General features: G+C 44.2%; 1 protein-coding gene across 2 annotated transcripts in view; it reads left to right on the forward strand.

Moving 5' to 3' along the window:
* TRIM44 (tripartite motif containing 44) overlaps positions 1-18928 on the forward strand; it is a 119959-nt gene extending 101031 nt beyond the window's left edge. Inside the window, exons 5-7 of one of the 2 annotated variants that reach the window (XR_012646003.1) lie at positions 9106-9229; positions 12839-14266; positions 16515-18928. Coding sequence is in view for 1 of the 2 variants with exons in the window: in XM_074997501.1 (XP_074853602.1) it covers positions 9106-9193 (88 nt within the window). In the remaining variant the exon portion in view is untranslated. Of the gene's footprint in view, positions 1-9105; positions 9230-12838 lie in introns of both variants that reach the window. The other variant, XM_074997501.1, reaches the window with a different exon arrangement.
* Positions 18929-19409: the final 481 nt, after the last annotated feature.

Genomic DNA, 19409 nt, shown 5'->3' on the forward strand with positions numbered 1-19409 from the left:
TACTACGGTGAGTAACCTTTCTTTCAAGCCTCATGGGATTATGTTGACTAACACGAGTGCTATGGGGAGGTACAGGATAGCTTCTTACAAAAAGCAATGGAAGTCAAAATAAGGAGCTTACCTTTTCAGTCTCTCTCTGCCTTCATCAGGCGTAGATGTAGGACTGGGTTTGGCCATCTGTCTTGTGGCTCATGTGAAATGAGTCTGTGATCTTTCTTTTGTTCTTACTGGCTCACTCACCTGCATCACTACTAGCCCTGAACTGGCAATCACGACAGCATGCAAACACAATGCGCCCATGTGTCATAGGGGTTCCCACTGAAATAAGACTGAGCAGGGAGTGGGAGAGCAGAGGCATTGCTGGAGGCGGGGAAGGGGAGAAGAGGAACTTGCACTGCCACTGCACACAGTTTGGTGAAAGAACTGAGGATGTCGTTACCAAAGGTGGTCGATTTCAGCACTTTTCATCAGCCCTGAATTCACTGAGAGTATGCTCTGTGCTGTTGTTGTGGAGGATGTGTCTTACGGCTGGGGATGGCGAAATGACACATGCACAGGGATGATGATCACGTGCCAGGGTTCTGTTACTGCAGCCTTTAGGAAGATAGATCTCAGCCATCCATCATCCATCTGTCTCAGAGGATCTTGCATGTCTGCTCTCTTGATCGCCAAGGGAAACCTCAGGCAGTGGAAAGTATTCCAAGGTCTCCCTTGCTTCCTGCTTCTAATCTGCATTGTCAGAAAGGAATCAAAACTGTGAAAGGAGTTTGTGTTTGGTCCTATGCTTTAAAGGGCTGGAGGGGAAGAGCAGGGAATAAAGAGATAAGATGTATGTATAAACGAAGAACAGACTTTTCTCATCTGATATTTCAAGATCTTATTTGAGCAGACAGTCTGGTAAAGAGAACAGTTACATGTGTCCTGTTCCCCCAGCACTTTAATAACAAATATTGATGTTATAGCTAATACTCCAGGAGACCAGTGTAATTATTCTATTTTTATCTTAGTCTCTTGCTGCAGTGGTGTGTATACGTGTGCCTTTGTATTGAGCTGCCATCTTTCTATCTTGAAAGGGAAAAAATGAAATAAAATAGAGATTTGGACAGAGGACACTTGTCCTATCTCCTGTCTGGGCTGCACAGCTCTTTGTGCCCTTTAGGAGAAAATTAATTTTAATGAAACCTGGCACTGTACTGCCAGCCAGAGTGTCTTTCTAAAAATACGTATACATTTTCTCCAGTTTGGGAGGGAAACGCTCTAGGTGGTCAGATCATTTTGAGCATCACAGATGCTGCAGAATAACTAGCAATAAGAATGCGAAGAATTAGGAGAGGCAGCATGTTCCAGTGGCCAAAGCCCTGGTCTGGGCATCAGAAGACAGACTGGATTCTGTTCCCAGATCTGTCCCTGACCTCAAGGAATTCACTTTGCTTCTGTTTTGCTTTAACTCTCCCACCCCTGCCACTTTCACACACATACACACGCACTTCTCATGACTACTCTACGCGGGAGCCCTACCTTGAAATAAGTTACTTACTGGCATCTTATTTTGAGCCCAGTGCAGGCTACGCTTTGCAGGAGTTTGAAATAAGGGCTTATTTCAAGCTTCTGGGTTAGCCTTGTCCAGTGAGGTTTAGTGGGAAAAAAATACCCCCTTGAAATAGCCCTGCTATTCAATAGCCCTGAGTGCAATGTTTGGCCACGCATTCTATTTTGGGATACAAATGTATCCTGAAATAGAGACACTAGTGTAGCCTTAGCCCAGCTGTTTAGATTGTAAGCTCCTTAGGGCATGGGCATTGTCTCCTTATGTGTTTGTGCAGTGCCTAGCACAGTGGGGCCCAGAAGTGTACACTAACCAATACAAATAGGTGGAGAAAATGCTAGACAAAAAGTTCTATTTTTCTACTTTCATTCTCGGTAACTTTTCGCTTCCAGGAAATGTGTATGAACGTTATACATTTTGCATGAAGAAAATTCATAATGCCTGAGACTTAATGCAACATTTGCCTTCCCAGTGAGAACTATCTAGTGGTGTGGAATTGTTTTTCCCACTGACCTTTAACTGACTGTTAAGTTAGCAAAGGTAGAGAAGAGATTAAGCAGCATCCTTGCTAAAGCATGCCTGATGATGTTGTTTCCCTGATCCCAGAATCATAATTTTGCTAAACACACATGAAGCTCTCTAGCAAAGGGGGAAACAATTCTGCAAGCTGGGGAGCCGGATCTTTCTCGGCTCATCCCCAGAGATGCTCTTCCTGGTGATATGCTCATGACTGGCGCATGTGTTATCATTCCAAACGTGCTCCCAATTGTGCATAATGTGTAAAATGTTGTTGAGAGCCCTGGAGTGCTGGTGCATGGCATAAAACATTCCCTCTCTACTTTAAAACTTCTGTGTTTTTGCTGCCTCCAGCAGGACTGCACTGAAATTGTTTCTGACTATTTGGAACACAAAGTGAAATGTGGGACTCCTGAACCTCCTGTTGGTTTGTTTTTTTCCCTCCCTATGAACAGGTCCTCTGCTCTCCAAAGGTTTCACTACCCCTTTCTAGCTACTGAGTTCACCTTCCAGCTTCATATCATGCCCCATACCATTGTTGAATAGGCAGGGTTGAAAGTAACTTACGTTTCTTACAGGTATTGTTGTTTGTACCATCCCTCTTTAGGGGGGCTTGGGGCAGTGGTTTAAGGGGTTGTGATGTGAGAGCACCTGTGGGAAATTTAAGTGTGAATTGGAGTAGAGGGACTTGGGGCAATGAGTTGTGGGGGATGGTAGGCCTAGGGCAGGAGGTGTGGATGTGAGAGGGATGCAGGGGTCAAGTCGGGGGCTTGGAGCTGTGGGGGTGCTCAGGGCAGGGGCCTGGGTTGTGGAGGTACAGGAGTGGGGATTAGGGTTGGGGTTTTATAGCAGGGTGCAGCAGTCTGGGCGAGAGGCTGGGGTTGTGGGGAGCTCAGGGCTCTGTGTGGGGGGTATTGCGGGGTAGTGCACAGTATGGGTCACTCATTCCTTTGGCCCCTGCGCTCCCCAGCCATGCAGAGGGATGCAGGCACACTGTACTTCCCTCGTCCTCCCTCAGAGTGACAGCAAGGGGAGGAGCTCTCAGCGTCCTGGTAAGAATGTGGGGGATGAAGCTGAGACAATCCCAGACCAATGGTGGGGTCATGTCCCCAGCTAGCTCCTTTAACCTGCTTGGCTGCCTGCTGCTTAGTGTGGCAGCCTACAGGAGAGTGCCAGGGGCTTGGCTGGAAGTCTGCTGCTCTGGGAGAGTGCCCCAGGGCACACCACCTTCCTTTCACCTCTGAGAATAGGGATGAAGACCTGCCTACTTCCTTAAAGTAAGGGGGAAAGTACGGAGCAATCCTGTACATGTGATAGGTTGAATTAGATCAGCAGTTAGATCACCTCCATGTCCGATATCTGTGTTTGAAACTTCTCCCCATGTTGGCTAGACAGGATCTCTTTGGTATGAGGCATTTCCCTCCTCTGGGGACTGAGCGTGCTGCCAACTAGGGAGCAGAGGTTTGAACTGTTGGAGGGGCTGTTGCTCATCTTCTCTCCAGCTGCAAGTGCCCCAACTCCAGGAGGAGGACAGAGCTGATGGAATTGAAGAGGTTAACTAATGTCAGCCAGGTCTAATCAGAGGCAGATGGAATGGATCACGTAGATTTATTGGGTGCACGCTTGAATATGACACTTTAGCCAAAAGCCTTATGAGATCACTGGTTACCTCCTGTCTCTGGTGTCCCTGCTAGAGAATGGTGGTTTCGGCTCTGAGCTGTCTTCTGTGGCCTCTCTCTGGGAGTTGAGTTCTGACTTTTCAGGAACCCCCAAAAGGTATTTTCCCCAAGCCCCTTTAAATGAGGGTATCATTCACTCCAGGATGACCCTCCTTCCCACTAGGGTTATAAACACCCATTTAATTGGTTGACCAGTTTAAATGGCTGCCAGAGGCGGGGGTCACTCCACTGGAACAACCCCTGCTTGCAGCAGAGGCTGGAGCAGCCTGTCCAGTCACCCTCCCCCCACTTCCAGCCATTGCAACCGGGGACTGCTCCAGCCAGACTTGAGCACCTGTGATGGCCTCATGGATCTAGAGCAAGTCCTTGCCCGTGGTGGGCATGGGACTTCTCCAGCCCCTACTAGTTAACCGTAACGGGTAAGCCTCATTCGTTTAGAATCAGGCTTACCAGTCAACCATTAACATCCCTAATTCCAGCCTGTAAATCATGCTGAGTTTGCCCCTTCCCCCCTGAGCCCATCCAGCTGGTTTCAGAAACTGTCCCCCCTTTGGTTGCAGACTGGTTTTTCCTTATTTCTGCATTTGTCCCGGCAGTTGTCTGCTTCTCTGCTTGGGTAGATGCCATCACACTATTGATGTCTTGAATAAACTGGGAGTTGTTTTCCTCATCCTCCCACTGTCCATCTCCTTCAAATGATGGATAGGCAGCAAAATAGACTGTGGAAGATGAGTACGCTGGGGACACTTTCAGCATGTCTCACAAAATGGAACAGACTTCCCGAGATTCCCACTGCTTTACTGAGCCACTCTGCTACTGTTTAGCGTAACTTCTCAGCATAAGCTTCAGGGACGAATGGAAGACAGCCCAACACCCCTCTTTAGTTGGTGCTGCTCGTGGCACGGTCATGCATGCAGTATTTTATGTGTAAAGCACCTGCATGCCTTGTCAAGCTGCTCAACAGAACTGCGCCAACCATTTAAAAATACGATCAACAATGTAAAGCTCAAGATTAAAATAAAAAAACGCTACCTAAGTAAGAGAATCATCTCAAAATCAGGTAGGGGCCTCGTGTTGACCATGCTTAAAATGCAGTATGATTCTCAGAGTGAGTCGTCTAAGCAGGGATTCATTCTGCAATGTATACACCTGGTTCTCTAGCATGTAGACTGCTGGTGTGTGGAAAAGCAATTGCCATCCTATATACACACATATGTACAGTACATATACATGATAGAGTGCAGCAAGCTCTTTTTTTTTATGGCAATGACATTTTGTATATAAAGAGCAAAACCAAGTTGCATACACCTATGTACACACCCTTATGCAAAAGAGGCTGTATTTGAGCTGTGTATACTGCATGACATTCACTTCCTTGTACAAAATGCTAGTGCAGTATAGCATATGCTCACTTAAAGTGGTCCGAGAAGTCTCCTGGTTTTAAGTAAATTGGTAGTTTCTGGATTAATGAGAGAATGTGGACTAATGGTCAGAATAGAAGACTGGAAGTCTATCTTATTGGATTCAATTTCAAAATCTGCCATTGACCTGACAAATCAGTTAACCACTCTTTGCTTTGTTTCTCCTGTCTGAAGTGAGCATGGTGATACTCGCCTTTCTCATAGGACTGTTCTGAGGTTTTACTAATGACTGTTGAGGCCCAGCACAATTGCAAAGGTATTATCATTATTTTCCCGGCTTCTCTTCTTTACAGATACATGTTCACTTGCAATCAATTATCTAATTATTAGCACAGATTTCAGCAAATCAAGATGAGGCAATAGGACTCCATTCCTTTTTCCCCTCACAAAGAGGAATGCTCTTGCAAGACTTCAGCAGATGGGCCAACCGCATGAGCTTTTGCATATGTTGACAGTTTGGCAGCAGGAATACCCAAGAGGCAGAATGGGTGGAACTGTTCTCCCTGCTTTTTGAGAACACCTGGTTTATTGTGCATTGCTCTGGGGTGTGCACCCCAAGAAAGATTGGTGTGCTAGGGGAGACTTGTTTCCCATGAAGGATTTCGGTACTGCTGGGAGACATAGATCCTTTCTCAGCTGGGCTGCTAACAACTGAAAGTTGTGATCTTTGGATGGCTTTTTCACTGAATCTGCGTGAGATGATTTTTTTGTAGTCTCAGTCAAGACGTCAACGGACGAGTAGCCGGAAGACAAACTGCTACAAGTTGAACCTCTTTAGTTTGGTGCCCTTGGGACCTGACTGGTGCCAAATAAGAGAATTTGCTGGATCACAGAAGGTCAATATTGTCTAGCGCATTACTAACACTTCCTCTGCTTACTGGGCTTTTAGAAGACATTTAGGGGTAAATTACAGCTAAACAACAGCACAGAACACTGAGAGCCAGGACTGGGGGCTATAAACAAACTTTATGGGACCAAAGGAAACTTGGCCACACCTGTGGTAAGTGGTCATCCAGCTAAGTAAAATCATGCAGGACCACGGATGTTGCCAGATGAAAGAGTGCCAGACTAGAGAGGTTCAACCTGTACCACAGATGGCACTAGTTAACTCTTGCTGCCCATCTCAGCAGAGACCAAGGACCTGATAGATCACAGACACTGACATTCATGCCACTCATTCCATAACAAAGTTCCCTACTGTTCATGACTTGTTGTGGGGGAAGCATACAATGCTGTGGCTTTTGCTTCAACCTGCTCTGTGGCTAAATAAAGCTTCAGTCTTTAGGGCTGTCTGTCTAGTACCTTTCAGTAGCACAGAAACAAGGGGCCAAAGGAAATAAATGCATTCATCAGCATGGATTAGCAGTTGGTTTTAAGATTGCTAATTGCCTCCCCTTGCAGCCAGTATTCATGTAATGGAAGGAGAAGGGTATAAGTGAGCTCTGTCCTCCCTGATTAGCTGCAGATACGTCCCCTGCTGCTGCCTGCCATGTCTTACTAGTTCCAATTTTTCTTTTCGTCAGGGCATGTCTACAAATATAAAAATTATAGCTGTGCCACTTTAGTTCTTCAGTGTAGATACTACCCACGCCAGCAGAAGTACTTCTCCCTTTGGTACAGTAGGTATCCCACCTTCCCAAGAGGCAGTAGCTAGGTCAGTAGCAACCTAACACTGTCTACCGTGGGGATTATGTTGGTGTAGCTACGTCTGGATTTTTCACATGGCTGAGAGATGCAGTTATGCCAGTTAGTGAGTTTCTAGTATAGACCAGCCCTGAATATCCTAAGCGGGGAAATGTACGTGGGTCTAGATGCAGAGTTCAAAACATTGCCCCATGAGCAAATGTCTTGTGTGAATGACAGATTAGTGCAGCCGTAGAGAGATTAATAGATGTAGTTAGAACCCTTCGTTGGTGTGTGCATGCTAGTTTCTGGGTTGCGTGTTGCCAATTTCATAATGAAATAAGATTTCCCTCACCTCCACTGTATCGACACTTCCCTTCTTGCCTATTCGTGTCAGCAGGCAGGTCTGTCTAATCTCATTGCCTTGTTTTTGTATTAGTTGGTAAGAGTAATAGTCATTTATGGTGCACTGTTCAAAGTACAGTTCCTAAGGACATTTACCCTGGAGATGGTTATTACTCCATAGCGACCCTAGGAAAACAATCTGAGCTTTCCTTTTACTGACACTTGTGAGAAGTGGCTGGAAAGCCAGGCTGAGCATCTGTGAAAGCTACCGAATCTGTGAAATTCTCAGAGATTGTGCTGTGCCTAACCCAGATAGAGTATCCTGAGATGTGAGAACCCACAGATCGCTGCAGGGCAGCTGCATGCTCTCAGACTTTAATTGTGCATGGGGGGAGGGGGCTTCTAATATGTAAGCTGAGTGAGGGGGACTGTAGGGGGGCAGTGCTGTGAGGATTTGTCTACAATGGCAATTGAGTGACAAAACTTGTTGTTCACAGGCTCTTAAACCCCCTCACGTTACCCAAAAGATACAAATTTTGCGAGGGCAAGAGGCAGTGTAAAAATCCAGTGGTCTCCTAAACAATGGGAACCCCAGTCATAGAGGTGAAAGTATTTTGTTTGGCAAAAGTGCTGACAAATGACATTTACCCCGCCCTACATGTAGCCGCAGGGCGATGAGCATAGACAAAACCGTAGAGAATTTAATTCCCCTCCCATGAGGCTGTGAAGATGCAAGGAGGTGTGGATTTAACTCATGTTTGCCGAGTGATTTGCAGCTGTGGGCGGAAAGAATGTTACTCAGCATCATTTTCCTTCAGATTGCTGTGTAGATTTTTGTATATTTGTCTCTACGTTTCCTGTTGCCCAGGCCCTCTATCTTAATGATTTACAATCTTCTGCATGTTTATTAAAGATTCTCATGGAAGGAAACTGCTAGGGAGAGAGTTGTTTTTCAGCATCTCTGCCCCAGAAGGAGGGTGTGAGACTTTGGTTTGGGGAGAGGGGACTGTTATTTAGCAGGGAGAAGTGGCTTGGGAAGCATGTGTTTAAGAAGAATGGTGGAAAGCATATCTTACAAATTCCACCCATTCGCTAATAAAATAGGCTGCAGGTCTCTGTAAATCAAATACCTGCATGACCATGAAAACTGTGTGAGTTTTGCATTTCAGTGAAACATTTCAAAAAGTCCATCTGCATTGCTGCAAGCAGAGAAGGAGTACACTGCCTCGGCTTTGTTTTTAACAACAGAAATTGAGTCCTCATTTGTCATTTCGTGCTGTATATGGGTTTTTTTCCCCACAATTTTTGTAAGGGTGGTTCTGTGCCACTTGGTAATGTAGTGCCACCACTTGGCCAACCCAGATGCCTAAGAGCATGCAAGAGCACAAGTTTTGAATGTAAGTATTGATCAACACTAGGAGAGAAGGTCAACCTAAGATACATAACTCCCAAGTATGAGAATCGTGTAGGTGCAGTTGATGTATCTTGGTTGACTTTCTCCACTGTTCCCACAGCAGGCAGTCAACAGGAGAAACTCACCCATTGACTTTCATTACTTCTTGCAACTATGAGGAGTACCAGAGTCAACGGGGATGTCCTCAGTATTCTATTTAGTGTGTCCCTACTGGATTTGCTAAATCAAACCCCAGAAGATCAGTCTCTGCAGAGTTGACACTGCAGTAAGAGTAGGTGTTGTCTGATACTGACCTGACATTACGCCAGCCTCTCTTCTGTGGTTTCAGTCACATTTACTCCTAACTGTACTCTGAGGTAAATGTGAGGAAAATGAGGCACTGTGGATGTGCCTTGGTGTTGTACAGCTTTGTACACCAGTTAAAAGGTGCAGCTATGTGTCAAATAGGAGGATTTTCTGCAGGTCATCTGTGCCACAGAGGGTGGTGGAGAATTCCTGCCTCGATGTATTGTGTACACGTTCTCTTAGCTCTTTCACCATCTTTGGTTTGTTTGATTACAGAGCTGATGCTTTCCCTGCTGCCTCGCCTTACCGTGGGAACAGGCAGTACAATGACAAGGACCCACCTTCAGCTAACGGGCCCTGCTGAGACAAAACTTTTTTGGCTGCAGTGGAGACGTTACAGGTATTTTTCATTTCCCTCTCATTTTCTGACTCTTAAATTTACAACACAGGTAACAATAGGAAGGCCTATGCTCTTCCAGTGATCTCCCCAGTCCAGTGATGGCAGGGAACTGACTGACTGGGAGTAACGGCCATCTGCTCTGAATAGAAGCGGAAGATCATTTGTTTTGATTTTTACGTTTCACTCCTCACCATGTAGCTCAGCAGTGTGACTGCCCCATGTTCCCTTCTCCCGAAGTAGGTGAAATCAGTTTGAAGGTCCTTTGAAAATTTCCATCCAAGGGCCTACGTTAGCTAAGCACTCAAATGCTGTTGAATTTCAGTGGGATTTTGGGGACCTTATCCCCTTATGGGTCTTTTGAAGGTCCCAAGTTTAGACTTTTCAACTTGGTTGAAAAAAGTCTCAGGCTAAACGTGGAAAATGGAGTTATTCTTTTCTCTTGCTAAAGTCTGGGAGTGATCTGTTCCCAGAACGTGTTTAATCACCTTACCCCAATTTATATTGCATCCCTTGGTAATGCAAATAGATTTTCTTAAGTAGTAAAGTTAATTCATGTGATGGGACAAGGGCAGCCCAGATGTGGTTGATTAGCTACATTTTCTTGAACCTATTTGGATTTTCAGCCCCATGTTCAGTAGTAAAAGCAACAGGGAACAATAAGAACTTGGTTTGAGTTTCATACCAATGGCATCCAGGGACACCATTCAAACTCTGGAAGGCTTCTGGTGGGGACCTTTCACAAAAGACACTTTGTTCTCTTCGGGACTGATGCCACCAAAGAGTAAAGTTTATTTCGCAGTTATTTTTCCAGGGCCTCACCATTTCCAACTTGCTCATAAACACTTCACGTGGCCTGGCATGAAGGGGACCAGTACTGGGGATTTGCTTTCTGTGCAGGGCATGGCTCGCCTTGTCTGCCTGAGCTCGCTCTTGTTCCTAGGATACACTTTTACTTGCCTTAATTTATGGAGCTAGTTTCCCTGCTCTGCTCTCCTTTGGCTGAGATGTGTTTTGACTTTCTCAGTTAAGCGCCTTTCTGTGCAGGGGTGAAGCCACTAGCCATGAATTTAAGTGAAAGGAAAGCACAGTCTTTGCACTCTGGTAGGGTCTGGGCTGCAGCAATGCACTCTGACTGCTCAGATGCAAAAGGAGCTTCGTGTTTTATCCAGCGGGAAGCCCTCTGAGGAGTAGAATGCCATTTGTGGGAGCTGCAGAGGGATTCCGTTCCCATCAGTATAGGTTAGAAGATGGGGACTAAAAAGAGTGATGGCATGTGAATAGGGAATGGAAAGAATTTTCTACACACTGGATCAGGCCAGATATCTACCTCGTCCTCTTTCCCACCAGCAGATAGTTCCAGATGCTTCAGAAACATCTATATCTCTCTCTCCTTATGTAACTGTGGCTAAAATTAATAATAGAAAATAATCATGATTGCTAATGGAGTATCAATAAGTGTTACCAAAACTAATGGTAGATGCCACCTATTTACTTCATGCTGCAGTAAGTTTCAAGGGTTTTATGGAAAGGGAATTTCTTTCTGAACACTGAATTGGGCTCTGAAGCATGAGGATTGATTGCCTTTGTAACTCACTGTCGCTAGTGCCATTGTAGGTATCATTCTTATTAATATGTATGTAATGTTTGGATTCTTGCTATACCATTTTGAGATGAGAAGAAAATTCAAGGCTGCACAGTGGCTCCACAGAAGAATTACTACTCCAGGGACTAAAGGGGAACTATAGTGTTAAAATCTGTGTATCTTGTAGGCGCTTCCCCCTTAGTGTGGACTTGAATGTGTTCTTTAAATCCTTAGAAGGGCTGAGAAAGGTGGAAACACTTACCATCTGGAAATTACCTTTCACGTTGTTGCTGCTCACAATGTGCTCAAAGTTTGAGCTGGACAAGACCTCCAATTTTTTGCCCACCCCCAGCTGGGGGAAGGTCAATGATTAGATCCCAAGCTTGGGGTCTTGCTCACTTCACTTTTGATGAGTTGAAAATGTTACGATAGACAGCCAGGGGTAGCAGGGAATAGGATTATTGTTTGTTACCAGCTAATGACTATTCTTTGGACTGTGTGATGAGTTAAAGAATCTCGATCCACTTCTCCTGTAGACAGCTGTCCACCTCACAAATTTGGCACCACTTTGACTGGCACTAACTACTCCCCTTATTTGCAATCTTCACAGAATGCCCAAGGGTTGAATGGATGGTATTTTATCATCTGTGACATGGTCAGCCAGAATCCTGTTGAGACATACCATAGGTGAACAGTTGGCTTGTGGTGGTGTTCACCTTTAGTCATGACCTACCCCTGTGGGGCTTGATCTTGGAACCTTGAGGGTCAGATGTTTACTAGAGCCAAAGGAGTAACTGCCTTAGCTGGTGGCAGTAGTAGGCTGTTACCCAGTAGTGGCTTGCAGTGTTCCCTGTAGCCTGAGTGGTTGGGTGGCCACCAGGAGAGATTTAAATGCCACCCAGTTGATTATTAGAGCACCCACAGTGCCCACAGCCAGCAGTATGCGTTTGTACTCGTGGTGTGCATCTCCACATGTCTCAGTGCACATAACATTTGTTCTGCGCATGGATGGAAAATATTCAGAAGGAACATTGCCCCCAGACAGGTATCAGCCATGCCCTCTGTCAGCATATTAAATATGCTCTTCCTGTTCTTCAGTCTAGGGTTGTCAGTTCAGCACCTTTCCCCAATACTATTGCCTCTACATCAGTGGTTCCCCACCAGGGGTGCATCAGCTCAGCTAGAAAGACTTCAACCTCTGTAAAGGGACACCAGTGGTTTGGACCTGGCCATGGAAGGAGGAAGCGGCCCTGCGTGCTGCCCCTCCCTTTCCTCTCCTGCAGAGAAGGGGAATGGTAGTGCAGTGAAGCGCTGGAGGTTTTTCCCCCTCTACTCTCACAATTGGTGGGGGGCGGTGCCTGAGAGCAGGAGGGGGCACAGAGTTGTGTGTGCCCCTAGGACTGCCCACCCTTATCCTCCTAATGACCTGACCCCACCCACTACCTCCCCCCACTCCCTTCCAGACCTCACATCCCTACCCCCAGCACCCTCCATGGTCCAGAGAATGCCATAATCTGGCATGATTTATTTCCTGGGGTTGCTGGATTAAAGAGGTTCAGGTGTGCTTACCTAATTTTACAACTAGCTACATAAAAAGCAGAAATTTCATACGATGATTTCTTTATGCTGGTGAATATACTGTAAGCTGAAAAGTAAGTGCCATATTTATATTCTAGTCAATTTCTTTTGTAATGTTATGCTAAAAACGCGAAAGTATGCAATCTGTCGGTGAAATTGTGCTATGACACTTTTGTGTTTTTTATGTCTGATTTTGCAAGCAAGTAATTAAGTGAGGTGAAACTTGGGTTATGAGAGACAAATCAGATGCCTGAAAGGTACACAGCAACAACTTCTCTAAATGACAGAAAATGTTCTGGGTTTGATGGTGATTAATTCATTAGGATTTTACAATCCAGTGGAGGAGACGACATCATCATCATCATCCCAAGACTTACATTTTTCACCTGTAGATCACCTGCCATTTCCTTGTTTTTCCCTTAACTGACAGGAAATCTTTTCCTTCACAGAAGGATCTTCTACACTTGGACTCCACATGATGATGAGGAAAGCAAGAAGAGTGTCTTAAGTCACACAATTGCAGCAGAAGCGGCAGCTGGCATTTTCTCCCTTTACTTTGCTGTGTCTTTTGTTTCTCCTAGATAAAGATGTGATCCTTCCCCATTCCTGTCCTTTTGGAACACACTTATTGTCACGCCTAGCAATATGTTTGCTGGTATTCCTTTGCTTAGGAGGACAAAGATATGACACAGGCCTTTGAAAAGGTGGACCCAGCAATTAAAATGAAGAATGAGTTACAGTGGAAAGTAGAGATAGAATCTTAAACATGGGCTGATTTGGTTACTAGTGAGGGCTATTGAGAACTCCATTTTTAATATTTCAGTGCAGCTAAGATAAATAAATGAGATGAGGTGGAGATGGTCTTTCAAGAAGAAGGATTGGAGTGGTATGGTTAACTTTTTAATTGAGTGTGTTCGGAAAGATGCTGCATGAAACACTCTATAATAACTGACCTAAGATTGCTGAGCCTTTGTAAGGGGATGAATGTGAATCATGAACAACATTTATGCCTCAGGAGTGAGCACAGACCAGAGAGTCAGGGATCCATGGTCCGACACTGGCTTCCCCTAGGGCTTCCAGAAAGTCTCTTCATCTCTCTGTTGTGGTCTCTCTGCCTGTAGCATGGCACTGGCTGTCATCTTCCAAGACAGAGGACTGGCACCAAGAATACCCACGAAGCTCTCGTCTTCAAGCTTCCCACTTGTAATCCATGAGCTCATAATATACTGTAGCACCCTGCCACCACTTCTACCCTCTTGTTCTCCCACAGTAATATGAGCAAGGCTTAATGAAAGAGCTTCAGGAGATACAGTGACTAAGGACTTGTCTATACATACTGGATGATCGACCCGTTAAGGGTAAAGGCACACAAAAATCAATCTCTCTGGGGTTGGCGGGCGACCCCTTTTGCTCCTCCTATCACAAGGAACAAAGGAGGGTGACAGGTTGCCATAGCTATAATTGCATATCTGCAGTTGCGTGTAAGGTCTAATGTAGATCAAGCCTAAGAAATTACATGGGAGTATATGCAAGTTGGAGGCCCATCCTGCCACTCCATGTTATAGATCATTGCCCAGATCCGCAAAGTGACTTAGGTGCCTAAATACTTAATCACTGAGCCAGAGAAAGAATGAAGATGATGGTTGCCTGCTGGCTACAGTACAAAGCTGGGAGGTAGGAGACCCAGAGACCCATCTGCAGCTTAAGTGAAGTGTAACTTAGCCAGAGAAGAACAGCTTCAGTAGGAAAGACTGAGGGCGTCCCATGTCAGATTATCCCATAGTTCAGCACTCTGCTGAGCAGTGGATTTCTGCATTCAAATCGTTTCTCCTCCTCAGGCCAAGGAGGAAATGGAACCTGGGTCTCCCACATCCCAGGTGAGTGCATTAATCATTGGACTAAAAGTTATAAGGGAGTTTCATCTTTTGGGAGCACTGCAACTTCATCCCATATGGGGAGGCTCATGAGAATAGTGAATAGACCATGGGTGAATAACCATGCTGTTATGGCTTCTTCCCCCCAGGCTGCTGGCTAATCCTCATGATCATAACACGTGCCCATTCAGGCCCCTGTTTCAGTGAGGTACTTTTAAGCAGTGAGCAGTCCCTTGACTTCTCCTCCTTCTCCACTCTTCTCCCGTTCCTCACTCCAAATAACTCCTGGCCAGTGTTAAATGGATTAATTACCTTGCAACTCAAGAGTAGATTTGGGAAAATCTTTTTCCTGCCCAGTCTTCAAATCTTTCTATCTATTATAATCTTACTGCTGGGGGGTTTCATGTGGAATTCCTGTTGGGAGTGCAGGATGTCCTAATATTAGACTGTATGTACATGTTACCCTAGCCTTCTCAAACATGTGCCCATATAGTCTACGCTTTAACTCTTGCACTATTATATGTTTGTCACTCAGTTTTAGCTTCAGTGTAAAAACCAACCAGCCAAAACCCCTCTGATTTCTTTTTCCTATTTGATAACTAATGATTATTGAAGATCTGGGTCAAATTCACTACTGAGGTAAGCCAATCCAATTCCATTGAAGTCAGTGGCATAATTCTGACTACCAAAGCAGTGAATTGGGCTCTGTGAATTCAGTGGTAAAGATGGAATTTAGTGAATTCCTAAGTTGCAGTATAACGTGTCAGATTCTAGAGTAGGTTAAAATAGAATAGGAAGGTTTGGAATATGTATGGTTTATTTGTAGGCATACAAATAGCAACATCAGTGGAACCAGGCATGTGAATAAGGGTGACAAATGTGGCTCTGAATCTCTAAACATCAGAATTGACCTAGTAAATAGGGTTTTCACAAATCTTAGAAGCTGCACAACATTGTTTTTGTAGTTTTTTTGTTGTTGTTGTTTTTTAAACCGCTCTCAATTAGGAGTTTTTTTCCTCAGCAGCACAGGGTTTTGCAGGGTATGCCATTTAAATAGATTTCTAAGGAAACATTTTTTAATCATTGAGTGAAACAAAAATTTACTTTCTAAACGTAAAAAGAAATCACAATTTGCATAAAAATTAAGACTGTCCTCCAGAAACCTGTTCCACAAAACTGAATAATACAAGCAGAAGGAGGCACTGCAATATATTTTTGGATGAATTTCTGATCTCTTTTGCAGTCTCACACTGTCTAGGACACCTGGTAAAAACTTGACACAAGGAGAGCATTAAATATAGAGCAATAGCTTGTACAGAATGGCCCGTGATTTCTGTTGTATGCATTTGATCAATTTAAATCCTGCGATATTTTCCGTGATTGCTCGAGCAGCTTTCCACAAGCCACACAGTGTCATGGTAGTCCTTCGGCATAAGAATTACATTGTTCCCATTTGTTCTTAGCCTCTACTGTGTGTGTGCAGATGTATTATTCATATTGGATTGACTTTAGTTTTGATTTCACATGTGCTGCAGTGCTCACAAAAATACCAAGTAAGCCTTTATCATGGGAGCAGGTAAAAGTTTCTGTAATAAATCAGGAGTTGGATAAGGGTGACTGGCTGCTATCCAAACAGAAGAAAAAGTTCCTTTTTAGCATGGATCGTTGAAATGACGGTGAACCAAAGTGAGTAATAGCAACAGCAGAAGAGAAATCCTGTAGGCATCAGAGCATTGATATAACTATACAGGTTGTACTTTGAGGGTGCTGGACTAGAGGACCTGACTGGTGCCGAACTAGAGAAGTTGCTGGACCACAGGAGGTCAGTGTTTTCTGGCAGCATTACCAACACTTCCACTGCTTACTGGGCTCTTAGAAGACATTTAGGGGTAAATTAGAGCTAAATAACAGCATGTGACACTGAGATCCAGGACTGCTGTCTGTAAATAAACTTTATGGGACCACGGGAAACTTGGCCACACCCATGATAAATGGTCATCCAGCTAACTGAAATCATGCTGAATTATGGATTTTGCTGGATGAGAAAGTTCTGGATTAGAGAGGTTCAACTGCTAGAAACTCAGCTGTTTTTAGTATGGCATGCTATTGGCACACAGATAGTGCTGTATATTTTGACATAGACATTAGTTTTATCTATCCTCTGGTGCCATTGCAGCCTTAAATATAGTTGCAGGTATTCTTCTCTGACCAAGGAAAGCCTGACTCCTTTTTTTTTTTTTTTGCCATTTAGGTTAAAAAAATACATGAAGCTAAAAGACATTTCTCTGCCTATATAAAGTCTCTACTACAGAATTACTGCTTTGTAATGGAGATTGCAACTCCTGTGCTGCAAATGTTGCACAGCTTTTGAGCAAAGCTGTCTTCATCATTTAGCTTTGGTGGCGATGAAAGAGGATGATTGGATTGCCTATTAATCTTGTAAAAGCGACAATTCAAGCCCCATCATGACCAAAGTGAGCTCTGTGTTGTGTCATTCATTGTTCCTTACCTCTTGGTGAACATGAGAAACCAGGTACTCAATCCAGGCCTAACTGCAAGTGTAACAAATTACGTGTAGTTGAGAGATTGGCTCATTAGTTGAGGGCCATTTGCACTGGGAGCCCCAGAAAGTATGACGCAATGAAGCACTTCAGGAGTGCAATGAGAAACAAACATGCTTCTTCACCAACAGAAGTCACAAGAAGTAGGATCTCTCTTACTGTCTTCTTGTGTCACTCTGGCAGTTAGCTGAAATAGGAGAAGGTTCCCTGGGAAGAGTTTTCTCTACTGCAATTCATATCCCACAATCTGTCATTTAGGCCCTGATCCTGCAAAGCTCTTAAGCCTTTGCTTAACCTCAAGTACATGCTTAAGTCTCATTGAAGCTAATCGTGTTTAAGTGCTTTGTGTAGAAACTACCACTGATTAACAACTGCTCTTGTTCAGTTGCCAAATGTTCATCACACAAGCCACAAGGGAATGCTATTACACATGACTGCCTCCGGGAGAACTGAGAATTACTACAATATGCAGTTTCTCTGTGGAAGAAAATGGCATGGCCTTTTATCAGTCAAACCCACTCATTTACTTTTGAGGAGGTGTGCTTTAAAAGTAGGCACCTACAAGTGAGGAATTTGAGTTCTGATTCTGCCTTTGGCCTCGGGCGAGGCGTGTAACCTGTCTGGTTTGCCTGCACTCCCAAAAGCACAGTCATGCCCGTGCTGTCTTGGCAGGACTTTAAAGTGAAAGTGCCTCCACAGCAGGAGTGCTGGGTAGGCATTCAGGGAGAATAACTAGCAGTGCTGGGAGCCCATTTACCCTGCCGCTTTACAGGACTGTAACTTGCTGTGCTCGGTGCTGGGGGGAGGGAGGTTTCACATCTTTGAAGTGCAGTAAAGTGACAGTGTTCACTTAGCTTAAATTTCCCATCTGTAGAATGGCGTTAATGATAGCAAGGTGTGCTGAAGATTACCCACGTGTTCTTTGTTCAAATGCTTTCAAGCTAGATAACTGTGAAATTGTTTGCTGTCCTTTGGGCTGTCTCCCTTTCACCATTCTCTTTAGTCCAAAATCGTACATGCCTCTGATTCCACAGAAGAGCTAATTTTTTCATAACATGATTGTTTTAAAATACTAAATTGCACCCTATGGCTCTTATTTTAATACAGACCCAGGTTAGTTGGGCTGGAAGTTGCCAAGAAAGGTTCACTAAAATGTTCTCTTTAGTGACTGGCAAAGTAATCCGCTGAATGCAAACCCTCATGACTATGGTCCCTGTCCTACGATCAGTTCTGTGTGGGTGCACCTGAGTTCCCATGCTGACCCCGGTGATGCCCCGTTGAACTATGCACACAAGCAGGGATCAACACTTTTGGGTCCATTTGCAGGACAGGGCCCAAATGGTGAATTCCATCCTCAGTTTTTCTCAGAACCTTTTTCAGGCAAAAATTATGAAAGGAGTTTGCCTGAAGCAAGACTGCATGTGTGGGCGAGGACTTTAACACTTGCACAGGGCAGATAGGTGCCTCAGTGGGAGTTAGGCACCCAGGTGCCTTTGAAATGCCCAGGAGGCTCCCGAGTGCAACTTCAGGTACTTTCAAAATTTGGTCCCTTGCAATATACAACACTCACTGAAGAAGGAAGGGGAAAAAAAACTTGTATCCACGCAGAGTCAAAAGGCACCTATCTACGTCTTTAGGCACTTGGGCCTACCTACCAGATGTAGGCACCTAGTTCCTGTTAGTTTTAGTAGGCATTAGGAACCTAAATACCTTTCAGGATTTTTGTCTTAAATACCTTTGAAAATCTGGCTCTGTGCCCCTTTTGTGTCTTAGGTTGGTTGGGCTTTTAGACTTCAGACCTTGTTAGACTTTAAATAGTTAAAACAAGCTTCTTTGAAAACAACATTTGTAGTATTATATTTCCATTACAAAGCTTGTTAAAAAGCAGAAGGATCTGAAACTGGAAAATCAGGGTGTCACATTGGTTTGATTTTTCTTTTCAGGAGAATGCAATTATTTTAATGTACAGGACAACTCAAATCCCATGAGGTATTATTGACATCAGCATTATCACAAGGGAAACCGGGCAGGCTCATTTTTAGCTTACGAAGAGCTTTGTAATATACTTAATTCTTAATAAACCACAGATATTGCTTCTTTTGCACTTTCTGGGCTCTGTGTCTTGAATCCAGTTTATATTGTCCATGAATAGGATTAGTTAATGTTTTAAAGTTGCAGACTTTTGTTTGTGGTTTGGACCAGTCCAGCGACAGAGAAAAAAAGTGAGTTGGCACCTTGAGGAAAACAGATTGAGACTTTTAGAAGGCAGCACTGGTAATTGGTGACAGTGAGTGAAGAAATCAAGGGGGTCAGTCTTAGTTATTGGAAAAAGAAAAGGATGAAATGCTAGTTAAAGTCAATTTGAGTCATTAGCGAGCTTTCAATATAGCTAAAATGCTACTGCCCCTGTGACTGCGAGCTGTGCTTGCCTTTATTGCAGTGCAAGTAGGATTGTATGCATCTATAGTAGTTCCATTTCCATCTGCAGGGAGTGTAACAGTCTCAGTCTGATGCTTTGCAGACTGAATTTCCAAAAATCTATTTTACTGGAATGAAAAATAATGAGCAAGTGATAGCTCAGATTT

Source organism: Carettochelys insculpta, chromosome 6, assembly GCF_033958435.1.
Source record: "Carettochelys insculpta isolate YL-2023 chromosome 6, ASM3395843v1, whole genome shotgun sequence".
NCBI lineage: Eukaryota > Metazoa > Chordata > Testudines > Carettochelyidae > Carettochelys > Carettochelys insculpta.